This window comes from Symsagittifera roscoffensis, chromosome 6 (assembly GCF_963678635.1).
Source record: "Symsagittifera roscoffensis chromosome 6, txSymRosc1.1, whole genome shotgun sequence".
NCBI classification, from domain to species: Eukaryota; Metazoa; Xenacoelomorpha; order Acoela; family Convolutidae; genus Symsagittifera; species Symsagittifera roscoffensis.
In genome coordinates this window covers 29,421,861-29,446,336 of record NC_087067.1, presented here as the reverse complement: position 1 = coordinate 29,446,336, position 24,476 = coordinate 29,421,861, and the positions used below count along the sequence as shown (strand labels likewise).

The window sequence follows — 24,476 nt, the reverse complement described above, 5'->3', positions numbered from 1 at the left end:
TCCTTTAAAATGTACTCAAGATAGCACGTGCAATGATTTTCACTCTATTATTTTGACTTCTATGGATGGTTTTATTTTCGACCAATAATCGATAGTCGACTATGCTCAAACTCCAAAGTGTAAATTATAAATGCCTTTTTCTCACGAGAAAGCAAAAGTCAAAAAATTTGTAATGGAAATAATTAGGTAATTATAAGACTGTTTTTGATGTTTGCTATTTAGCTTTTCCCTCTGACACTTCCTGCCTCAACTAGCAATTGCTGTATTTTTGGGTACAGGTGAACAGAAAGTTCCCAGCAAAAAAGTAATCACAGCAAAAAAAAACATTTGATGGAAAACATCGATTATCTGAATAGTCTGTTTATGGCTTTGGGCGATTGGACTTTCGAAGTAAGCTCCAAAAGTTAGGAATTAAAAATCTTAACTGCGAATCAAGGCTAGAAAAAAGTGATGCATAATCAAATTTCGTGTCCATTCCTTTTTGGAAGTATTTTTTGGACTTCGAGTCTAATCTCAAAACAGTAAGTATGATAACACGCTCTATAGCCCAGAAACGTTCTTTTAAGACAGTGAAATTGAATAAAGAAAACAATATTTCGATATTCGCATAGTTTCTTAAATTATTCAAAACATTAAGGAACAATTTTTTCTTGACTTCAAAAGCAATACTAATTTGAAGAAAAACAAATAGCTTTGAAAACTCAAACGCAGAAACACCATCAAGTACGCTTCATCTGTCAATAATTGCAATTTAATGTTTGAATAAAAACAGAGCGTGTTGTTGTTTTTAAACCAAATAAGGTTTGATGACCGTCTCGTAAACAGTTCGGTTTTGAATCCACTGCGTATGCTCGACACCCGGCATCATGTGAACATCCACCCCTCCCCTTTCATTCAGAGTCCTCAACCCGTATGAGTCTTGGATATAGGTGGGTTGGTTGTAGTAGGGCAGGACGGTGAGGTTCTTGTCGTAGAAGGTGTAATGAGCCGACTGCCACGGGATTATGGTTCCGTCATCGGGACCCCCGACTAGCACTAGTTTCTTCAGCTTCAGAAAATTCTCTTTGTATCTGAACCACGAAGATAACTACTTCAATTTTTTTATTCAATATTTTATAGCTTATTTCATTGCCGCAAGATAGTTTTTTGAGAATCTTAAGATTGCTGGAGATGATAGCGATTCAAACTTCCGTTCTTTTATTTCAAATTTAGGCTCTCAAATCATTCAACTTCCACTGACTAAAGATCCGCAATTAAAAATCACAAAGAAACTTTATTTAAATCTGAAAAAAGGATCTTGTTATTGAGCTAAGTTGTGATTAACAAGTTTTGAAGAAAAAAATATTTAAACATCAACTTCTTATCTTATTTAATTATTCAAAACCTTAAAAAAATTTGAAACATTAAAAAAGGTCGTTCAAAGCTCTTATCAGCCTTTCAAAAATCTCGATAGAAAAATTGGAAGCTCGGAGTACCTCATCGTACCTCATAATTTTTTGTCAAAACTTCCAAAACTGGCCATTTAAAAAAGCGCCCAAAAACATTTTAAGCCCGGCTTTGAAAAAATTTTACAAATAAAAGTTTACCTTTTAAAAGAATTCAGAAATTCAATCTGGTCAACGAAGAAAACTTAAAATGCACGCTTGATTGTAAAATGAACCATTCCCGATAAAAACCAAAAACTTGATCGCCACGCGCCACCCGAACTGTTTCATGGATAATAATCATATTTATTGGACTTTCCTTGTCAGTCTAAGTAAATTTCAAACATATACAATTATAATCGATTACAGCTGGATTAAAATTCCAATATTTGTTAGATCAATATGATTCAAATTTAATTGACTATAATCGATTAAACGAGATTTTTTCCAGAGGTCATTGATGAATACTGCAAGTTTTTTTATCAAAGTTATCTCATTTCCTGGTTAGTGCAGTTGTTACTTTTTACGTTTTATCACCTTAAAAGCTTCACATAATATTTCAAATTTCTTAAGTTTGTCTACATTTTCAATAGACAGTTTAACTTTTTATTCAATTGTTTTTCTACTATCACCATGGTAGTAAAAAATTGACCATTCACCAATTCTCACTACTGCCCTTTACCCACCGCCTACCTCACGTTCAAGTTAGGGTAGATTTCTTAGGGTTGAAAATGGTTGAACGGGATTAAGGCAGAAACGCAAAATTTAGTGTGTAGGTCTCTTGAATTCAGAGACAAATTTTTAAACATAAATAAACTTTGTCGGAACGATCAAATAAAGCAAAAGATCAAAGAGATTGTCCTTGTTATTAAGCGTTACTTTTTATGCGCAAAATGTTCAACCGCGACGAAAAAATCTTTTCTAAAAAAACAAGAAAAAAAAACAAAACACCAGATTTATTGCCCCTGGTTGACAAAAATGCTCATCAAAAACTTTCATATAATGAAGAAAATGCCAGTTATACAGTGTCATTTAATTTCTTGAATTGAAAGTTTGCTACAATTTCTTGGACCAAAAAAAACTGTATGAAAAGAGCAAAATAAGCATTTTGTATATACTCAGATATTTTATAATAAGCATTTTTGTCTTTTTCTGGAATCAATTAACATGCTTTTTGCCATACTTTTTATCAAAATTTTTTTGAAAATAGCAAAAGCAACTTTTGGTTCAACAAAATTGTATGGTAAGCTGTTTTTTCCATTCAAAAAAAATGTATGATAAGAATTTTTCCCTTTCAATTAATTTTTATGACAAGTATTTCTTCCACAAATAAAAAAAAACTGTTTCAAAAATTTGTAATTTATCCAAAACACACTAAACAGGGTTTAATGTAATAAGAAAAAACCAAAGTGTTACTGGCATTTACCATGCAGATCAACCGCATTTGGTGATTTTAGCCATGTAAGATGTTGTTATTTTTTTTCACACAAAATTATATATCAAAATTTTTTGTATTTGACTAGAAACCTTTTACTTTGAAAACTTCGATGGTTGAGAAAAGAAGCCTGTTTTTTTACATATTCATGTTTCTCCTAGCATACGAAAACAAAAAAAAAAGCTTTTTTTAAAAATAACTTGCATGTGCTTTTTGGTTTTTTAGAGTGAAAAAAAAAAAACCTGTAATGTTATAGACACAAAATGTCAAATTTGCACACAATTTTTTTCCTATTTTTTACTATCTTTTCCTATCCTACCATGCTTGTTAAGAAATACCATGCTTACACGTAAAAAATTTAAGCAATGTTCTTGTTTTTGAACATTTTGGCAATTGTTTTGGGCCACATATCACTTAGAACAATTTAAGAGGCAATCAACACATTCCGAGTAGTTTTCCTTGACAAAGAGTAGTTTTCCGAGTAGTTTTCTTTGACAAAGTCTTGTTAAAAAGATGCGTGAATTTTCTCACTTGAAAACTTGAGTAGTTTTCTTGACAAAGTCTTGTTAAAAAGCGACGTGAATTTTCACATAAGACATTTCAGTTTTCAAGTGTTCATATTAATGGCAAATACCTTTGTGCAGATGCGTGGGGGAGTTCGTTGTTTAGAGGTGGTAAATAGTAGTTGTACTTCAGGTATTTCTCCCTCTCAGTCGGATCTGTCCAGTAGTTGCACACCGAAATCGTCTGGCCCAGGTTTCTACAGTTAACACGATTACTCACGTCCGTAGCTAATTTGGCGGGTGGGGGCCCGACCCCCACCACCTTCTCCCCTCAAAGGTTTTCGACCCTCTCGCTTCCCAAAGGATTTATTTGCTACTATTCTACCCTCGAAAAGGCTGGAACAAGATCTTCAAAAATCAGTCGATGAGTTTTCCAAACACTTACAGAAAACAAATTCCTCCGCAATCGGCAATCGATTGAATTATTAACCTTGCAGACATACTTTGATAGATGTTTTACTATATCTACAAAGAAAACTTGCCACAAAGTTGGATGAGTAGTTGAAAAAACTTAACCCTTTGCTTAAAATGAACCCCCTCTAAGTGATTTTAGGAAATCATTTTGACCTCTTTTTACGACCGGGCCTCTTTTTGGATCCGAAGGGCAACTGAGACAGGTTGCATGAGCGTAACAAAAGACGATTTCATAAACAGGGTCTGCGTTTAGGATCTCATAATGTTGCGAGGGCTTAAGGTGGTTTGTTGTAAGTGTTCACCTGTAACAGATGTGGTACACTTCCTCCTTCGTCAGGTGTTTTGTGTAGAAGGGGAAGGGCAGATCAGGCGGGATGCCATACTCGCCAAACCCTGAAAAACAGTTAGTTCAATAGTTAAAAATTGATATACACAAAAAGAACCGTTGAAAACAGCTTATGGTTCTTTTCGAGCCACCTTTGAAATTTTATGTGAAAAATTGTATTGACGCTCTGACATCGAAATTAATTTTTGCATGATGAAAAAAGTAAGTCTTTGAACATTTTTTTCATACCAATTGGCAATATGGAGAGGAGCGAAAAAGAACCAATAATTACACTGCACTTTGGCTCTTTGCTATACATAAATAGCTATTTCAAATCTTACTTGTATGGAATGATTTTGTACAGATGATTTTTCTAGATTTTTCGCTCTAAGCAGCGGTTTCAAATTCAGACCCATTTCTAAATTTTATCAAAATCGGACAAGGATAACAAACGTTTTCTTATAATAAAATTGACATGTGAGAGAAAAAAACGAGCCCCCTTTGTTATACCCACTGATGACTCATACCCGGCGCGGATAGGGATATGAAGGTGTGAATGTTGTCGTTGTCACTCATCTGCACCACACCCCTGGACACAATGCCCCCCTGGGAGAAGCCGAGGAGAGTGACGTCACCATAGGTGGATGTGATGTTAAAGAGGAGAGAGGAGAAGCCGGGCACTTGTTCCAGCAGAGAAAGCACAGAGAGGTCATCGTTGAAGTTGCCGTCCAGGGCGAACACCTAGAACAGGTGTAAAAATATGATTATGATATGAGTGAAAAAAAAACAGCTCTTGTACGATCGTACCAACCAACACTTTCGCAATACCCGGCGTGGATAGCAAATGAATTCTCGATCACGCAGTGCAGCTATCATTCAGAGTCTACACTTCTTGACTGGTTTAATAGACTTTCGGTCTTCATTTATAAGTGGGGTTTTTAAGTGTGGATTTTGTGCGTGTTTTCTTGAGTCTTCAAGATTGTGTGTGAGGATGAACAAAAGTTTCCAAACAATTGAGCAACGTGAACAAGTGGCGAGGAAACAGAAAAAGAGACGGATTTGGGGAATATGGAAGCGAGAAAAACCCCGTTTGCAAGAATGACAGTTAAGCCTTTACAATTCTCTGAAATTTCTGTATAAGCAGTCAAAAAAATTAGCTGAAGAAGTTTCTAAATATAGCAATCAGCAATCAAAACACAACACTACAAACAGCCCTCATAAACAGGGGCGGATTCGACCCCCTGCCGACCCAAAGGGTCCCCCCTTTGATACTTTTTCAGAAATCCATTTTTGGCAGACCGACCCTAAAATTTTTCTAAAGGCGCCTTAGGCGCCAATATATACTAACTTTGAGGGGGAGCGCGCGCCAAAAAAAAACGCTATTTTTTGTCAAAATTTTTCAAAACGTGCCCAAAAACGGCTTTTTTGACTGTTTTTTCAAAAATTTGCCTGCGGCGCAGAAAATTTTGCCAAAATAGGGGCAAAACAGTGCTTTGGGAGAGCTCAAAAAATCAATTTGGTCGACCTAAAAAAAAAAAAAGGTCGTCAAAATTTTGGAAAATTTTTTGAAAATCCGCCCCCCCCTCGAGAAAATCCTAGATCCGCCCCTGCTCATAAATCTAATTAAGTTTTGTAGGAAACTTTTCGAATAACTCAAGTTGATTTTGAAAAAATGGAGGATCTACTTCACAAAATCATTCCCAATATCGCCTAGTATGTCTACTAAAGAATGTCCTCTGTAAATCAAATTGTCTTAACATGCAGTATTTGTTAGGTGAACTTCATTTTTGTTTGTCTGATGTAACAGCCGTTGCAATTTAGATCAAACTATTTTTTGAGAAATCTAGGTGTTCTGTACTGAACAATTTTGTTTATTTCCGGCAAGGAAAACTTAATTTTTAATCTAAATTTCTGGCCTGAAATTCTTTTGAAATGTTTATATAAAGCAGGAATTTTCTTGAAAGAAAATTATTTCTCATTTGACTTTTGATCAGAAGTACCCTGAATCTAGGCTACTTCTCGCTATAAAAATTCTCCTGGTGGCATTACGAAGCCCAACTATGTATTTTGCGAGTTGTGAGCGGATTCTGGAACAAGTTAAAATCAGATTTGTCACAGATTCCGAAACATTGCAAATTTTAAAAATCTTGTTTGCTGTTTTGAATTCCAAGAACAAATAGCTAAAACAGCATTGCTCAAAATTGCTCAAAATCAGGCGAACAAAAACTAAAAAATTGCGGAGCCCGCAACAAAAGTTGCGGAATCCGGATCAGTTTGTGAATTCCACAAACAAATTGTAAAAACTGTGTATAGTAAAATTACGCTGTCGCAGAATCCGCAACTGTAAGCAGAATCCGCAAAAAAATCGCGGAATCCACAAACTGTCAGAGGATTCCGCGAAAGTTAGCGGAATCCGCAAAAGTTTTGGTAAATATGTTATAAGTTTTTGTTGAGAACTGATTTTGGTCAGTCAGAAAGATTAATTAAATCGGTGTGATCCAAAAAGCAAAAAACTGACTAAAAATGATTTCGAGAAAGTTTGTGGGGTGGTAAGTTTTATTGGAAAAATCTGGATCTTTTTTCCTATCCCCACTATTGCAAACGAGGGGCATCCCTACAGAGCTCACATATAAACAACCATGCCATTAATTAATCGCAGGGGTGGCATCTTTAAAAACCATATTATAGGTACTATAGGGGGATGAGAATAGTTGACAAGGTCCACAACTTGGAACAACAATACAGTGCTAATTTAAATTATTCGGACGAAACGACTAAAACTTGAATTTTCAAACCCGTTTTTCTCAAATTGGGTTCAAATTAGACAAAAGTGAAGAAAACAGCTGCTTAGAATTGATCAGAAATATTATGCTGAAATTCTTTCTCCAAAATTCTCAATCAGAATTTTACCCCAAAAATGGGTAATTTTTGCTTTTTCACTTAATCAAGAATTAACCTGTAACTTATTTGTTAATTGATGAAAAATATATATCTTATATATATAATATGTAGCCCTTTACACAGCCCAAAAAATTTCCAGCAAGGTTTTTAAACTCCAAAATTTTGGGTAAGTTGTTTAAAATTGTTTTTAAGCAAAGATTTTGGGTTTTTTATAATAAAAATCACGTTTCTTGACTATCAAGCAAAAATATTTTCTCTTACACAGGTTTTTGAGGATTTAATCCTTCGAGAAACTTGTTGGACAAAAGTAGTTTCAGCGTAACTTTAGATTAATTTAAAAAAGCCAAAATGACCCATTTTTAGGGGTAAAATTTTGGTTGGGGATTTCGGAGAAAAAATTGCAGCACCATATTAATTCTGATGAAAATCTTAGCAATTTTTTTTATTTCATCACTTTTTGTCTAATCTTAACCCAATTTGAGAAACACGCGTTTGAAATTTCAAATTTTGTTCATTTTGTCCCGTTTTATTAAATCAGCACTGTAAAACCGCCTCAGTCAAAGTCTTTCAAGGTCGAAAGTTCAGCAAAGGAGACCATGCGTTAACCTGCCCGCGTATATACACGACATAACATTGACTTTTCCGAACGCTTCTTTTTTCACCTGCATCCCATATTGGAAGGAGATAATAAAAGAAGCGTTTTAAAAATTTAGAAAAAAAGTGTTGTTTTTCGATCAAAAACTTTGCAGTTAAAAAAGTCCTTAGAAATTAAAAAAGATGAGACATACTGGAGTTTATTCATAAAGTGAGGTTAAAAAGTAATCAAAAAGAGAGAGAGAGAGAGATCGCAAATTAAATCCCAATTTCGTGTTGCAAAAAATAATGAAAAAATTTCCTAGTCTGGTGATAAAAAATAGTTTGGTAATTTTTCCGAACCATTTTTACGGAATGTTTGTAGAGGTGGTCTATCATAACGAAGTTTTTCCAGACTAACTGTGAATGAAATTTAGGCTTAGGATTATAAAAAACCAGGCTCCCAACAGGAAGCTTTTTGATTCAGAAATGGTAAGAAGCATAGAATCTCTCATTTTCATTCAATTGGCTCACGTCTTTGGTCGAAAAAAAAAATCCTTTGGATTGTCATTTTATCATTGTCAGGTAGTCAATAACAAAAATTTTACCTTTAGTATAAATATGATTTGTAATGCGCTCGATTCGTCGTAAACGAATTTTTTAATTTATAGTTTCTGGGGATAATTGCTTTTTCTTACCTTCATTTCAGGATAATCTTCATTGACATACTGTTTCAAAGTGTCAAACTGAGTATAACTAGCAGTCACCCCATGTATTAATACGAGAGGACGGTGTTGTTTCCTCTCTTGACTTCTGCTCAAGACAGATACCCAGAATTGGGCAAAAATAACAGAAAAAACGTACCCTGGTCTCATCTCTCCAAAAAATTAAGAGATCAGAAATACCGTGATCGATTATTGGTAAACAAATTGTTCGCAACAAAACTGCCAAACATGCCTTAAAAAGCGGAATGACTAATGAACCATGGCTTAAATAAATCGAATGCTTAATCTGTCTACGGTTCATTAAATTTGGTTGAAACTAAAGTGACCTTTCGGAAAATGACCGATTTTTCAACGTAACAGGTGTTATATTGAGCAATCGGCTGTAGATCAGGAAAAAAAAGTTTCGAAGATGACATTTCAATCATCAAATTTCTCTGATAATCAAATGGCCTGAAGTATTTCAGCATGGTTTACGCTAAAAAATTGACCGGATTCTCAATTATATCAAAACATCCCCCCATAATTTGAGCTGAAGACAAAAAAACAGCGCTATTAAAATAAATTTTCTCTGCTTCTTGCGACCCGTTCAGATTTCATTTATATTTATCGCTTCTCGCTTTTGTATTGATTCAAATAACATTATACTTATAATTTTAACTATGGCTATGTTCTCTCAGACCACTTGTGTAGAATACGAAACAAAGTTCCTCTCCAACTAATAGTTTTTTCAGTAAAGTTAAAATCTATTGAAAACAAGGAAAAAAGTACCACTAAGACCAGTATTGGACGAGAAAACTGCACAAATCTAGCAGGCCAAAAGTAAGAAAGGGTGACGAACAGATGGTGTACTCAATTTGAAGTTACTCAAGGAATTAGCCACCTAACGGAACCAACACGATCGTTTGACTATTGCAGAAAATAATTAAAAGTAACCGAGGCAAAAACAAAAACTGTAGTTAATGACAGTTTGACTGAACTTTGTTTTTTGTTCCAACTCCAACCATCCAACCATCCGGTCGTAAAGAGTTTAATCGAGCGACCATCTTTTTTCTAGAAATCTAGTTTGCAGGCAAAATTTTAGATGAGGTCGAGCTATGTGATATTTTAAAGCCTTCAGTCGTGACACATTATGTTTTGATTTAAAAAATCAAAAAAATGAATCCGGCTTCAAAAAAACTAGTGGTGATAATTTTAGACCATTAAAAGGAATAGTGTTTAATCTTTTCACAAAACGAAAACGGGACCTTCTCACCAAAATTTTTACGGTTGACAGAAACATTAGGCATACAATTTAAACTTAAGGAACAAGCGTTTGAGACGTCTAGAAAATTGTCTGATAACTCTAGGCTAGCTTTTCTGTTGAGTCAAATTGTGTTACTAACTTTTTTTTGCATGAAAGAGTTTGATTATCATTTTCTTCTCAATATTCATGCTTCACCCTAAAAAACATATTCTGATTTTTGTTTCTTTTGCGTGAAAAAAAAAGTGTCTGCCAACGTTTTGGTTGGACCAAACGTTATATACAACGTTATAGATTAAAAAACGTTACAGACGTTATGGCATGCAACTTTTTGGAAAATCATTGTTTGTGCATAGAAATGATTTGCGTCCAAAAAAAAACAAGTCCGCCAGAAAAAAAATCAAAACCAGAAGCATCGAAACAATCTATTAGTTGTGATGAAAACTGCATTAAAAATGGTTTCTAATTCCGTGAAAAATAAAATTTGAAATTCCGGTTTATCAACAGAAACAGTTTATAATAATAGTCACTCTTATTTTGCGTTACTGTAAGCAATTCATTTTGAGAAATAAGTATCACTCTTGAGGAATTGTTTATTGTTTATTTTCTACTTGTTAATTCAAAAGTGCTTGCATTTTTGCTTAACAGCTTGCAAATTGTTTGATTTTTAAAAAAGTTTTCTAAATACGGTTTCATGGAACACAGACTACACCAGTAACAAAAAGAATTAGAGCAGCAAATTAGTCACACAGTCCACTGATTGAGTCCACTTATAGTCAACTGATTTGCTTTCAGACCTTGGTTATCAAGGCAACAACGATAGTTGAGGTATAGAGTTGTCAAAAAATCAAGCAACAAAGTCTGAAAGCAAATCAGTTGACTATCAGTGGATTCAATCAGTGGACTGTTTGACTAATTTGCCGCTCTAATAATTATTTGTAACTTATTTGTCTGTGTTCCATATTATTTTTCTGTATTGAAAAAAAAGCTGTTTCAAGAATCAAGCAATATGCAAACTGCTTTGCAAAAAATGAAAACACTTTTGCATTACCAATTAGTGAAAATCGTATCGAAAATCAAAACAAAATCAATTCTTCAAGAGTGATACTTATTTCTCAAATTGAATCTTGAACAACTAATCACTTGATATCTCTGATACCACTTCTATTGAAAAAAAATATTGGAATATGTATTGTTTCCGAGGCAAAGCTTGAAGCAGAATACTTTTATCATCTATATCATCTTAGCATATCATTTCAAAAATACCAGCATCAAAAATGTACTGTTGAGGATTAAGTTATTGCATCCCTGCCTTGGATACATTTTGCTTAAGCTGATATACTAATCAGAGATTCCACCCGGGCTAGTTTTCATTCTTTTCGTTTTTGACCTTGAGGATTCGTCTGTTGGCATAATTTTTTTTATAAATGAAGAGTTTCTAGGATTCTTCCAATAGACGTCGATTTTCTTCAGAAATCTATTAGTTTTAAGTTTGGATCAAAATTTTAAATTTTTATGCATATAAAGAGCCGGAGGAGCAGTTCCCTCAGAATTCCATTTTGACCATTCCTTTTTGACAAGTTTCAAAAAGTTTGTTACCCGCGTAAAACTTCATCTTTCTTCAACAATTTACAAAAACATTTCCAAAAATTGAAAACTAGATTTGTGTAGGAAAAGGTTGACACTCATTTTCAAACTAAATCAATTCACTTATCGGAAAAAATCTCACAGCGAAGTCAATAGCTAATGTATTGCGCTTTTTCCTAAATTCGTAAACCATAGAATGCCATATTGTTGAGTTAGTCTCAGAGTTGTCATTGAAATAACCATCAACAAATATCATGCTTATATCAATTGCAGCGCGGATGAACTGCTGGAATTTAGTTCCTCAAATCTGTTATTGCCCACAAAATAGGCGGACCCTAAAATTTTTCTAAAGGCGCCTTTGGTGCCAATATATACTAATTTTGAAGGGGAACGCGCGCCAAAAACCCAATTTTTTTTGTCAAATTTAAAAAAAAAAATTGCCCAAAAATGGCTTTCTGTGAGCGGTTTTTCAAAATTTTGCTTGCGGCGCAGAAAATTTTACCAAAACATAGTCTTTTTAATGTTTGAGGAGAGCTCGGAAAGTCAATTTGGTCGACCTAAAAAAAGGGTCGTCAAAAAAAGGGTCGCCCCCCCTCGAGAAAATCCTAGATCCGCCCCTGTGCTCAGGTCAACAATATCTTTTGAATCCACACCGAGCACAAATATTCCGTTACTTTCGTTACGAAAGTCGAAACAAAAACTCAGTCATAGTGGAACAAAATCGGTTAGCCCAGTCCAACACTTGCCCTCCACTACTACCCCCCCCCCCCCCAGACACACACACCAAACGCACCTTACCCCAAACCCCGAAAACATTTAGGTACCCCAAAGTTGCGTGTTGTGGCTGAGGAGGGGGTGGTATTGGGTGAAAAGGAAGGCAATGGAATCAATTTGATTTTTACTGTTTTACTGCAAAGTTTGCTTTCTTTTCTCAGTAAAAGTGAAGTTTACTCACGAGACAAAATACAACCGAAGAGTACTATAAACCTGGTACAATGGATAAATGTTTTTTTTTACTGTAAGCACAGGAAAAGTATACGAGCAAAGTAGTTCCAGTATAAGGTTTGTGTTCAGTTTTCAATCTTACCTCTATTTCTGGATAGTCTTCTTTCACAAATTTTTTCATCGTGTCGAATTCAGTGTAGCTGGAAGTAACACCATGAATCAACACCAGAGGTCGATATTTTTGGCCCAAAAGGCTAGCCCAGAATTGGGCAAAAAAAATTAAAGGTGCAATCTGATTTTTCATGACTCACAATGTTTAACTGAACTAATTGGAATGACCGATAGTTGAGTTTATCTTCAGAACTGACGAGACAATTAGATTTGATGAACTTTTGAACTAAGCGTTACATGATATTTGCCTGTTTTGTTTTAGATGGCTATGAACAACACATCAAAATTGCCCAATGATATTTTGCTCTCCAGAAGTTCTAAACTGACGAATGAGAAACTGTAAAAACTATTGTAAGACGTAAAGTATAAAGCTAATCTAAAAAATGGGCGCTTTGGGTAAAAATAGCCAAAATATTGGCACTTTTCCAAAATTGCTTCTCATTAAAGGCTGGATCAAACTGGGTAATATTGTTCGCTGATAATGGTGATCAGGACATATTGTGCTACTTGGCTACCATATTTGAAAGTTAGCTCAAAAAAGTTTTTTCAAAATTTTTTGGATATTTTTTAGGATAAATTTAAACATTAGTCGGCTAATTCTCTGGACACTGCATGGCAAAAGTATACATTGAACCTCCCTTTGCAAGTTTCATCCGATAATTGCATGCGGTAAACTCAGTGGCGTGCGTAGAAATTTTTCTAGGGCGCGGTTTTTCAAAAAACAGGCCAAAATAGGCGTTTTTGAAAAATGTTGACCAAAAAATTGCGTTTGTTTGGCGAGCGCTCCTCCCTCAAAAATATTCATGTTGGCATCGAAGGCACCTCTGGAAAAATTTTGAGGTTGTTCAGTGAAAAATGGATGTCAGAAATATACACCCTTTGAAAAATTTTGGCAAACAAAATTGAGGGAAGAAGGGCGATCGCTCCCCCACGCCTCCCTCTCGCGCATAAACTAAAACTCTGCTCAGTGGCCGAGGAAAGGTTAGTACTCAGAAGTATCCTGGTCGATAGAAAAAACGGATTTTGGCCACTGTAACTAAAATCATTAAAAGAAATGATTGCCAATTGAAGCCTTGAGCCGAATTTTCTTTCTTTTTTTTCGCTCGCAATATTCTGCATATCGTTTTTTTTGCTCATTGATGTTGGTGGACCATAACTAGTGGCGATGAGTTGGTTCTAGATTTTGGATTATTTTCATGAATTGTCTAACGTTAAAGTTTTGAATCTCGTTGAAAGCAGTTTTAAATATATCGTTTACTGCGCGAAAATTCCTATTTTCGCGCATAAATGATTCATTGTTAGTCCTTACTCCCAGACATTCTAAAAGAGAACTGAACACACCACAATTGCTTTTCAACATGATGATTTTCATTTTCCATTGTTCTAAGACGCTAGCGCGACAAATATGTTGCGAATCTTACCATTCGTCTTATTTCATTTAATTAGTCTTAAAGTTTTTTAACTGGTTAATTTAGATATGACCTTGTTATCTTCATTCTCTCCGACGGAGAGAATGACCGCTCACTTTTTAATGTTTTAATTTAGAGATTAATTCACTTTTTAAACATATCTTATTTGTAACTAAGTAGAATTATCCGTAACAAAGAAACATTTTATCATGGCGCAGTCAAACAGCAACGAATCAAACGTGAGAGGTATACTTTCATTTTGGCAAAACCACACAGTGGACCCACCAATTCCTTGGGAAGAGTGGAGCGATCTATTCCAGCTAGCAATAATCGCAAAGGAGAATATCGATATCGAAAATCTCTTGAATCCATCGGAACGATATCATCCACTTCCCCCAACATTGGAAAATCCGCCGGAAAATGAATCCGATGCTCAAAAAACATCTCGCATCGAGAGGAATATTCGAGAACAAAAGAGATTCGATGATGAAGAAATGGCCTCAATAAAGTCAGAAACCAAGAAATTCAACGGCATGAGACTTGAAGAGGCGGACAAAAAACTCAGATCCATACATACTCTATCTAGCCCTCGGAAACGAAGGAAAGAAAATATTCGGCCAAAAGTTCACGATGGTTAAAGTTCTACAAATTTCTTTCAAAGAATTTTGGGAAAATTTGTCCGTAGCTTTTGTGAGAAAGTCAAACATAACCTTCGAAAGACACAAGCTATTAAACAGAAAACAGAGGGACAGAGAATCATTAGAACAATTCTGGGGGGCACTTGCAGAAATGGCAAAAAGATGTTACATTCCCACAGGAGAAGATGAATGGATTCAAGATATTTTTATCAATAACATGAAGAACTCGGACATCCAACGGAAACTTCTCACGGATACCCTACCTCCACTAGAAGCCTTAAATGTAGCCCTGATTGACGAAAAAGGAATAACAAACCACATCAAAATGACGAGTACTTTTAAATCCAACGGATATTCTTCCAACAAATCTTTTAATCATTTTAATGTAAAAAGAGAACCCACCCTAAACATTTAAAGAACTAACACATGTATGAAATGCGGCGGAAACTTTACAAAAGGACATTTAGCGGTTTGCCCCGCTAAAGATACGACTTGTACGACTTGTAAATATCGAGGACATTTTACTAGACTCCGTAAATCACGCCGTAAAAATGTAAATATTGTGGATAGTCAAATTGTAAATAATACAGACCATAATTATCCTTTGGAACAATCGGATGTACATATCGACCACGCCAATAGAGAATGCTGTGGAGTAATCAACGCATGGTCGAAGTCCGGACAGAGCGATAACGATGATTACTCTGTATTAAAAGTAACAACTATCTATGACGACCACGGAAAGGAACTGAAGAAACTACTAAACATCGGCTTAGGAAATGAAAACCAAGTAATTCTCAATATACAGTTGGATTCAGCAAGCCCTGTAAGCTTCCTTAAACAAAATGTGCTACACGAGTTGAAGTTACGTGACCCTTATGTGACAATTTATCCTGTGGATAAAGCGACTAAAGAACTCTATTGCGGATTTACGAACAATGCAATAAATATCACTGGAGAGGTAATCGTCCCAATTTTCTCAAATGGATGGTCTCACAAGGAATGCCACTTCTTCTTAACTCAAGGTCATGAAAGAAACATCTTGGGAAACAACAATTTACCAAAAGTCGGAATCGAAGTTTCACAAAAACAATTCACAACACTCACCAACAAGAGAACTTGTAGGTCTATCAATTCAGTTACCTCACTTGACATAGATAATGAAATAGAAATGATTTCCAAAACCTTCAAACAATTATTCTTTCGGATTGGAAAGATAAAAAATCAAACAAAAATAACACACTTTCACAAACCACTAAAGCCAATTCAACTAAAAGGCAGGAAGGTCCCTTTACACTTACTGGAGTCAGTAAAATCAGAATTATACAGACTTAAATCCGAAGGACACATCAAAAAATTAGAAAACTGTGACAAGGACAGATTTATTAGTCCGATAGTTATCACTTGTAAAAAAGACAAATCGATAAAGCTAGCTCTAGATTCAAAATTTATCAACAAACAAATTTACAAGAACAAACATCAGATGCCCAATATACACGAATTAGTGGATAACCTAGCGGCTCAAATTTCAAACAATTCCGCCGGAGAAGTATGGTTTAAAAATCTAGACTTAAAGAATGCATATAGTCAACTCTCGCTAGACAATTATACTAGCAGCCAATGCAATTTTAGCCTAGTTGGCGGAGATATAACAGGCACTTATCAATTTTTAACCGGTTTTTACGGACTCGGCGATATGCCAAACGAGTTTCAAAGAGTCATGGACTCAACTCTGGGAAATATTCCTTTTACAAATTGTTACCTTGACGACATATTAGTCGCTTCCAAAGGAAGTTTTAACGATCACAAGAAAATTGTTTATAAAATTTTATCAACGCTAGATAGTTACAATTTCGCATTTAAATGGTCGAAATGCAAATTCTTCCAAAAAGAAATCGAATGGCTCGGCTTTAAAATATCGAAAACCGGAATCGCCCCACTATTCGATAAAACCAAGGCAATCAAAGATATTCCAATTCCAAAGAATCTAAAAGAATTAAGATCATTCTTCGGGTCAACTAATCAGTAAATTAAATTTGTACCAAATTTAGCATCCCTCGAAAGCCCGCTTAGACCTCTTCTAAACAAGAAGTCAATTTTCTATTGGAATGAAGATCACTCAAAAGCATTCGATAAGATTAAATCAGAAATAGTAAATCTTACTGAAAACACCCACTTCGAAAGACCACAAGAGTAAAAACCGATGCTTCACATAATTGGTTAGGTGCATCCCTTGAACAACTGCATGAAAACGTTTGGAAAACAGTGTCATTTGCTTCAAGATTTTTAAATCCTCATGAATCCAAATATTCAACAAACGAATTAGAGTTATTAGTTGTAGTATTAGTTCTAGTATAGTAGTTGTATGGGCGGTGGAACATTACAAAAATTATCTCTACGGCTCCGAATTCGAAATTATTACCGACCACAAAACTCTCCTTTCCGCTTTCTCACCTAATCACTGAAACAAAACGTACCATAGCCGATTGACAAGATGGGTAGATCGTCTTCTACCATTCAATTTTACTATCAAGCATTTAGCGGGAAAAGATATGGGTTTTACCGATTTAATTTCAAGAACTCCTTCGGGTAAAGCAATTCCCCCGTCACATTACGACGAAGAATTCGTAGTTGCAACTACCAAAAAAATATATAATGCACTCAATCCTTTGGATAATGAAAATCCATTACGTAATTCAATTAATTCAATTTCGGAAAATTCCCAGTTCACGAAATTACGAAATCACGTAATAATTACAGCATTGAATTTCGTCAATTCTTCCATCTCAATCTGCAATCAAAAACACTATAGAACAGAATTTTGTAACTCTAAATGTATTCCCTCGGATTTCTCAAGCACAGATTCTACTAAAATCCTTCTATCAAATTCAGCCTTTATTTATTTTTTAATTATTAACAGTAGCTTAATTAGTAATCCTTCGGATTTCAAACTTATAAATAGTGTAAATATGTCAAATAACCAAATTGTAGTAAATCCTTCCACTTCCGGGATACAAGTCTCTATTGATTTCCAAAATTCCTCAGAGCACAAAAAGTTAGTAACTAAATTTCGAGAAAACCTCAAGTTACCTGAAAGACCTTTGGATTTAAATACTTTATTCAATGCAAAGTTGGTTGCTTTATTAACGGAAGATGATGAGATGTTAAACCCAATTGTGTAGGCTTTACAGAAAAAAGTAGAAAACATCAACGCAAATTCCCGTTACTTACACCAATTTTCGAAAGACCTTCATGAATCCGACGGACTATTATATATAGATGGAAAATTGGTTATTCCGTTTACTCTTAGAAATGCCGTTTTCAAAACTTTACATGAATCTCACCCTGGCCAATTCGGTATGAAATACCTGGCACAATATATTTGGTGGCCACATATAAACCGGCAAATTTACTTCCACGGGAGTAATTGTACACAATGCACCCAAACCGGTAAGAATATAAAAAGCATCATACCAACTACACAAATTAGCAAACTTCCCACTTTATTTGAACCTAATGAGGAATTTAACCTTGATTTTGCCGGTCCATTAGATAACAACTGGGGAAACAATAAATACATCTTATTATGTATAGATCGTTTTTCAAAATTCCCATCATCAAAAATTACCTCTTCAACGTCATCAAACACGGTAATTGAAATCCTTCAGGATTATTTTTATCTCCATGGGATTCCTAACTCTATTCGTGTTGACCACGCATCCTGTTTTACTAGTCAGGATTTTAAATTATTTTGCAATTCTCTTAATATCAAACTAATATTTTGTACAGTTGGGGACCATCGTTCTAACGGTCTTGTAGAAAAATTTGTTCATACTGTAAAAATCAAATTATTAGCAATGTCTTTAGAACAACAAAAACCTACATTACAAACTGCCATTTCGAAAATCATTTGGAATTTACGATCTTCCTTTCAATCAAAAATAAAATGCTCACCGTTCGAAATACACTTTAATAGAAAACCGAACACGATCTGGAAGCAATTGGCATCTAGTAAATTATCCGGTGGATTTTTAGACAAAGGGAAGTCGATCTTAAGCAGAGAAAGGGCCCTTGAGTGGAATGCTGACGATCGGATAGAGATACAAAGACTTTCTTGTACCGAAAAAGAACCAGTCACCATTGGAGAAAGGCTACGACTCAGACCTTCCTACAACCTCAAAACCTTCATCTTCCCGAGTGTCCTTAAACAGTCCGTTTAAAGGTAATTTACTACGAAAAACCAACGGAAGTATAAACGGAAATCCCTTCTATAAACAACTAGGTCAGAAAATAATAAACTCAACAAAATCCACGGTTGAACTATCCGACGGAAAAATCATTAGAAAATCGGACATCGCCATCCCAAAGTCTAAATCCTCTACAATCCGTTCATTCGAAGGAAATATCTCATTTCCTTCTTTTTCTAACAGTGATTTAAAAGTAGGTCCAAGAAAGACAAACAAAGCGAAGACACAACAGACGCGGAAACCAGACACTAAGACAGGACGACACACAGAGTCTTTCACCCCGGTCACCACCAGATCTAGAGGAACGAAACAGCCTACTAAATTCAACAAATCGAAGCGAAACCGAAATAAAGCCTCGACTTCGAACACAGGATACTTAGCAGGTGATGAATCCATGTTCATTCCGTCGGATACGTCGGACATTAGTGATTGGGAATGGATTGCGGGATGTTTTCCATGCAGAGAAATGATAAGAAAACGCTTCATTTCAGATAACCTCATTTTTAACGAAGAACCTACCCCATCATTAGCTCCTCAAACATATCAAACTATATAAAATCTGAGATTTTAGACGAACAACTTCAATCTACAGATACAGCGGAATGCCCAATTAGTATAAAGCCAGCACCTCAAACTACCTCACACCCACCTGGCGAATCTTCTACCGCTACGACAACAGAGGGCCCAAACACTCCTTCGGCTTCAACAAAAGCATTGCAAGGAGAAAATCCGGTGGAATTTCCAGTCTTTGAGATAGAGGACTCCTCTAACGAAAGTGCAACTAGTGAGGAAAGAGATCCTAAGGAAATCACTATCACCGGTAACGAATTTAAATTAAGACGTTCAAGTCGAAATGTTGGTCCCCCACAATTCTATGGTAAGCGATATTACATAGATATTATAGACGAGTTTGGAAACCAACCAGGCTCCGCGAATAACCCTATATCTCTGGACGAGGGCGACAGCTCGGGCTCCCCCACACTAACCTTCAGAGAGAATCCCTCGGAGAACCAGACCCACATTTGCGACACTCTACCGGAGGACCGTGCACCGGGCCCAGCGTACCCTTCATCTCCCGATCAATTCTCCATCGCCTCTACTGACGAATGCCTGAGAGATGCGGTGAATAGTTTCGACAACTACATCGACTTAGACAGTGAAATTTTTAATGCTGAGCTAGAAAAATTCATGGAAGGGGACAGCTAAACTAAATCAAAAACTTGAAAACTCGCATTTAGTCATTATAATCGTACTAGTATTCTGTTTCAGCGCAGTTAGAGTTTACCTACTTATAACTAGGGATTATAATCCGCCGGAATTAGAAATTATATCATTCTTTCTAATTCAGTCATTCCTTCGGAGCACTAAAATTTCATTTGTGATATTGCGCAGTATTTAATTTTCAATCCTTGTTGGACTTCTCGAGAGGGAGAAAAAGGGTTAGATAACATGTTATGTATCATGGCGCTTAGTACTTTAATTTTTTTTCTCACTAAGGGGAATGTTGCGAATCTTACCATTCGTCTTATTTCATTTAATTAGTCTTAAAGTTTTTTAACTGGTTAATTTAGATATGACCTTGTTATCTTCATTCTCTCCGACGGAGAGAATGACCGCTCACTTTTCAATGTTTTAATTTAGAGATTAATTCACTTTTTAAACATATCTTATTTGTAACTAAGTAGAATTATCCGTAACAAAGAAACATTTTATCAAAATAGCAAGAAAAATATTTAGCAAATTTAATGAAAGCTACATTTCGCAAATTTTGAAAAATATTATAACAATTTAAGGCAAGTGATTACATTCAGATGAAGCAAAGCTCTGCCAAATTTAAAATACGATACAACAAGTCTATAGAAATTTAGACGAAAGCCGAGTGACTAAAATTTGAAAAGGTCGAAAAAAAGATTTGTCTCAATTTATTTCAAAATAAGTTCAAAATAAGTGGAGGAAAATTTCACAGGGAAGACAATTAGCAGATTAAAAAAACATCATAAATTAAAACTATTCGGCGGTAACTTAACAATAATAATTGAGTTGAAGCTTGCTATGACAAAAAAAATCCGTTTAAAACATTTGAGTTATAAATTTTCTTGAGACATTTTTGTGTTGTTAGGCCCTCTCAAGACAGACACATCAAATAGTGCGTTCAAGCCAAAAGAAAAAAAATCGAGCTAAAATCATGACAAGCTCAAATTTAAGACAAGCTCAAGTCTTTCAAGCCAAATAAAGCAAAACAAAAACAAAAAAAAAACGAATTTTTACAACCAATAGAAAACAAGAGCACGTAGTCTCAACAAACAGAAACAAGACTGCTCGGATCAGAAAGGAGCCTTGAATATTCCGACTGCCTTTTAAGGTCTATGGAGCAGTAATAACATGAAAAAGTTATATGTACTAAAAAAAAAATTCTTATTTGAGATGTTTTGGTAAAATCATCCCCCCCCCCAACACGCCATATAAGTAACAAATATCCTAGTAAAAAATCAATTATGGCAAATAAGCGTCCCTCATCCAACTTGGAACTATTTGTAAGACGGATTGATTTTCCGCTTACGCATTAATAGCGCGAAATATAACGCGCCTTAATTGTCCCAAATTGGCAAAATGGCAATCTTTAAACCCCAATAACTTTACGAAAAATGATCGCAGGTGAAATATCTTAACAAATTTAAGCTCAAGATACAAATACATTTAAAATGATATTTAAAAAACTCGTCAAAATTGGCTAGTTAGAAAGTCGAATATTGTCTGAGAAAAAAATCCACCCGAGCACAAATATTCTCTTACTGTAATTATTCAGTAACTTAGGATTAAGCAGTAGTGAAATTTGACTTTTTTGGAATTGAGAATTGGCACAATTGGTCAGTAATTTTGTTAAGAAAAAATTGACCCAAAATTTAGCCGTAAAATGTACAAAAAACTCAAACAGATCGGCTGAGTTTTGATTATTTGTAATTAAATGAGTAGAACATTTTTAATTTTTAGTGCATATACGATTTATTGCTCTTATACCCAAACAATCTAATGGACACCTTGAAACACCACAACTGCTCTTCAATCTGATTAATTTTCACTGTTCTTAGACGACACCGCGACAAGCAGCAACAAAAACAACTTGCGAATTTTGAGGAAAGTGATACTTTGCAAGGTTTGAAAATTAATTCAAACTTAGGATTTTTAGTTGAGGCCTCCAGTGGGTTCTAAGTTCTGTATAGAATACCATTTTCTATTGTCAAGCTCGATTCACATTTGCGCGAATGCAGCAGTGAGTATATTGAGAGTTTTCTTTTAATGCGAGTTGTCTATTGTTGCGAGCAGTCTAAAAATGGACTTAGCTTTATTGCGAGTTGCCGTATTACGGTACGTAGATTTTGTGTATCAAGGCGTTGTCATGACTTACAGAGTGCCACGTAATTTTTTGATGCAGTGCTTTTGGCAAATACATTGATAAAACTTCTGCAGACAAAAAGTCAGAAAAAAAAGATATCTGTAGAAGTTTTCCCAAGATCAATATCAAGTATAAGTTTAGTATTTTTGGCTTAGTAATGAAATAATTAAATTCAATTGCGTTCTTTTTTCAATTTGGAATAAACAAAAAGCTAGTCTAATTTCCCACCTGTTTCTTAAAATTTAAATGGCCACAGGTACAAATCCTTCGGAACTTTCACATCGGACTCAATGTTGCAGTATTTTTCAGTAAATTTAGAAAAATTCCATCAAAATGTTTGTTAAAATTTTGAAAACTGTCTGAAGAAAACACCAGACTCACGACAACTATTCCACCCTTTCTTCGAAATAAAACAAGTTGTCGAGGAACGGATTACTGCCATTATGTCATGAATGGTTTCCCCAAAACTTTCTCACCTTCATTCCGGGGTAATCTTCTTTTACATATCTGATGAGAGTATCAAATTGAGAGTAGCTACCCGTTACTCCATGGACTAGGACAAGCGGGCGGTAATTTACCCTGTTTATATTTAGGATTTAGGATTTTTAGTTGAGGTCTCCAGTGGGTTCTAAGTTCTGTATAAAATACCATTTTCTATTGCCAACCTCGATTCACATTTGCGCGAATGCAGCAGTGAGTATCTTGAGAGTTTTCTTTTAATGCGAGTTGTCTATTGTTGCGAGCAGTCTAAAAAATGGACTTAGCTTTATTGCGAGTTGCCGTATTACGGTACGTAGATTTTGTGTATCAAGGCGTTGTCATGACTTATATGAGTGCCACGTAATTTTTGGATGCACTGCTTGGCAAATACATTGATAAAACTTCTGCAGACAAAAAGTCAGAAAAAAAAAGATCAAAGTTTTCCCAAGATCAATATCAAGTATAAGTTTAGTAATTTTGGCTTAGTAATGAAATAATTAAATTCAATTGCGTTCTTTTTTCAATTTGGAATAAATAAAAAGATAGTCTAATTTCCCACCTGTTTCACAAAATTTAAATGGCCACAGGTACAAATCCTTCGGAACTTTCACATCGGACTCAATGTTGCAGTATTTTTCAGTAAATTTAGAAAAATTCCATCAAAATGTTTGTTAAAATTTTGAAAACTGTCTGAAGAAAAAACCAGACTCACGACAACTATTCCACCCTTTCTTCGAAATAAAACAAGTTGTCGAGGAACGGATTACTGCCATTATGTCATGAATGGTTTCCCCAAAACTTTCTCACCTTCATTCCAGGGTAATCTTCTTTTACATATCTAATGAGAGTATCAAATTGAGAGTAGCTACCCGTTACTCCATGGACTAGGACAAGCGGGCGGTAATTTACCCTGTTTATGTCACAAACCAGCAATCTGAGCTGAATAAAAAGGCATATCAAAATCAGATCAAATCTCATAATTACTAAAATGGCGTCAACTAATTAGTAAACATATAATAAAGATATAAAATACCATGGGAGGTTTAGTTCAAGCTAATATCGGTGCACTCTAGTATAGGTCGCTTATCAGAGAAATTTCGGAAAAAACATAGCCTACCACCTCTAGAAGAAATTCATAGACTTTTGTATTTCAATTGAAGGTTTCAAATTTTTGTTTTCAGGTTGTGAAATTTAGGTTTCTTTACTTCTTTCGTTTTTTTCCAGTTTAAATAATGTTTATGCAACTATGACCGTGATTTCAAATATGACTTCCGAAAAAATTGAATCTCAAAATGGTGCGTTTTCATAATAATGTAACTTATCAATAAATGATCAATTATAATTCGTCTAGTTTATGAATTTTATTTATCAGATCTGCGCAAGAATTCAAGAGATTGTTTCTTTCTCTAGAGGAACATCCACATTTTAACTTCTGGTGATGTGCAGCACCAATTGGAAAAAAAAACTTGACAGCCTAATACTACTTCTAGAAGCCTTTTGTTTCATTTTCTCATTCAATGAGATGAATTGAAACGTGATTCAAGAAATCGAAACTTCTCAGGGATATAAAGTCAAATTGGAAGTTAGAGAACACTAAAAACATTTTTAAAGTGCCTTAATTGTTTTTTGTCAAAAAAATTTTCTGTAAGCATACAAAAACTTTCCAAAGTTTTTTTTATTTGGGTTTTGCATTGCATGCGTTACACGTTTTTTGTCAAAAAAATTTTCTGTAAGCTAACAAAATCTTTCCGAATTTTTTTTAATTTGGGTTTTGTATTCCGGGTACCAGTTTTAACATAACTGTTTAATTTGTCTTTAGCAAATACTTCAACAATTTACCAATCACGCAAAACTCAGTGGGCTAAAAATTACTGTACGAAACGTTTTTGCATCAATTGTGAGAAGGTGTCATTAGAATGCACAGTATGAGAAAGTACTACTCATAGAGTTTTTACGGAACATTTTAAAAGTATGGAAAGTTTGGCAAAGCGTATGAAAAATCAAA

General features: G+C 35.0%; 1 protein-coding gene across 6 annotated transcripts; it reads right to left on the bottom strand.

Moving 5' to 3' along the window:
* Nucleotides 1-667: 667 nt before the first annotated feature.
* Nucleotides 668-22,572, bottom strand: LOC134847724 (lysosomal thioesterase PPT2-A-like). 6 transcript variants are annotated; one of them, XM_063864914.1, is made up of 6 exons: nt 9,006-9,272; nt 8,334-8,592; nt 4,689-4,902; nt 4,139-4,229; nt 3,494-3,619; nt 669-1,070 (listed from the first exon to the last, which is right to left on the bottom strand). In XM_063864914.1, exons 2-6 carry the CDS (start codon nt 8,508-8,510, stop codon nt 788-790), a joined length of 891 nt encoding a protein of 296 aa, XP_063720984.1. In that variant the 5' UTR covers nt 8,511-8,592; nt 9,006-9,272; the 3' UTR covers nt 669-787. The 6 variants fall into 6 exon arrangements, with proteins under 6 accessions (XP_063720987.1, XP_063720984.1, XP_063720981.1 ...); XM_063864911.1 differs by having other exon boundaries at nt 8,334-8,810; nt 9,040-9,272; XM_063864915.1 differs by having other exon boundaries at nt 9,040-9,272.
* Between the last annotated feature and the right edge of the window lie 1,904 nt (nt 22,573-24,476).

What these genes read in the sequence shown, in the direction of transcription:
- LOC134847724 (XM_063864914.1), bottom strand. Translation starts at nt 8,510, where the DNA reads ATGAGACCAGGGTACGTTTTTTCTGTTATTTTTGCCCAATTCTGGGTA. An exon ending in AAGATTATCCTGAAATGAAG is followed by an intron (nt 4,903 to 8,333) that starts GTAAGAAAAAGC and finishes CACCTGTTCTAG; the next exon opens with GTGTTCGCCCTGGACGGCAA. An exon ending in CATATCCCTATCCGCGCCGG is followed by an intron (nt 4,230 to 4,688) that starts GTATGAGTCATC and finishes ACTGTTTTTCAG; the next exon opens with GGTTTGGCGAGTATGGCATC.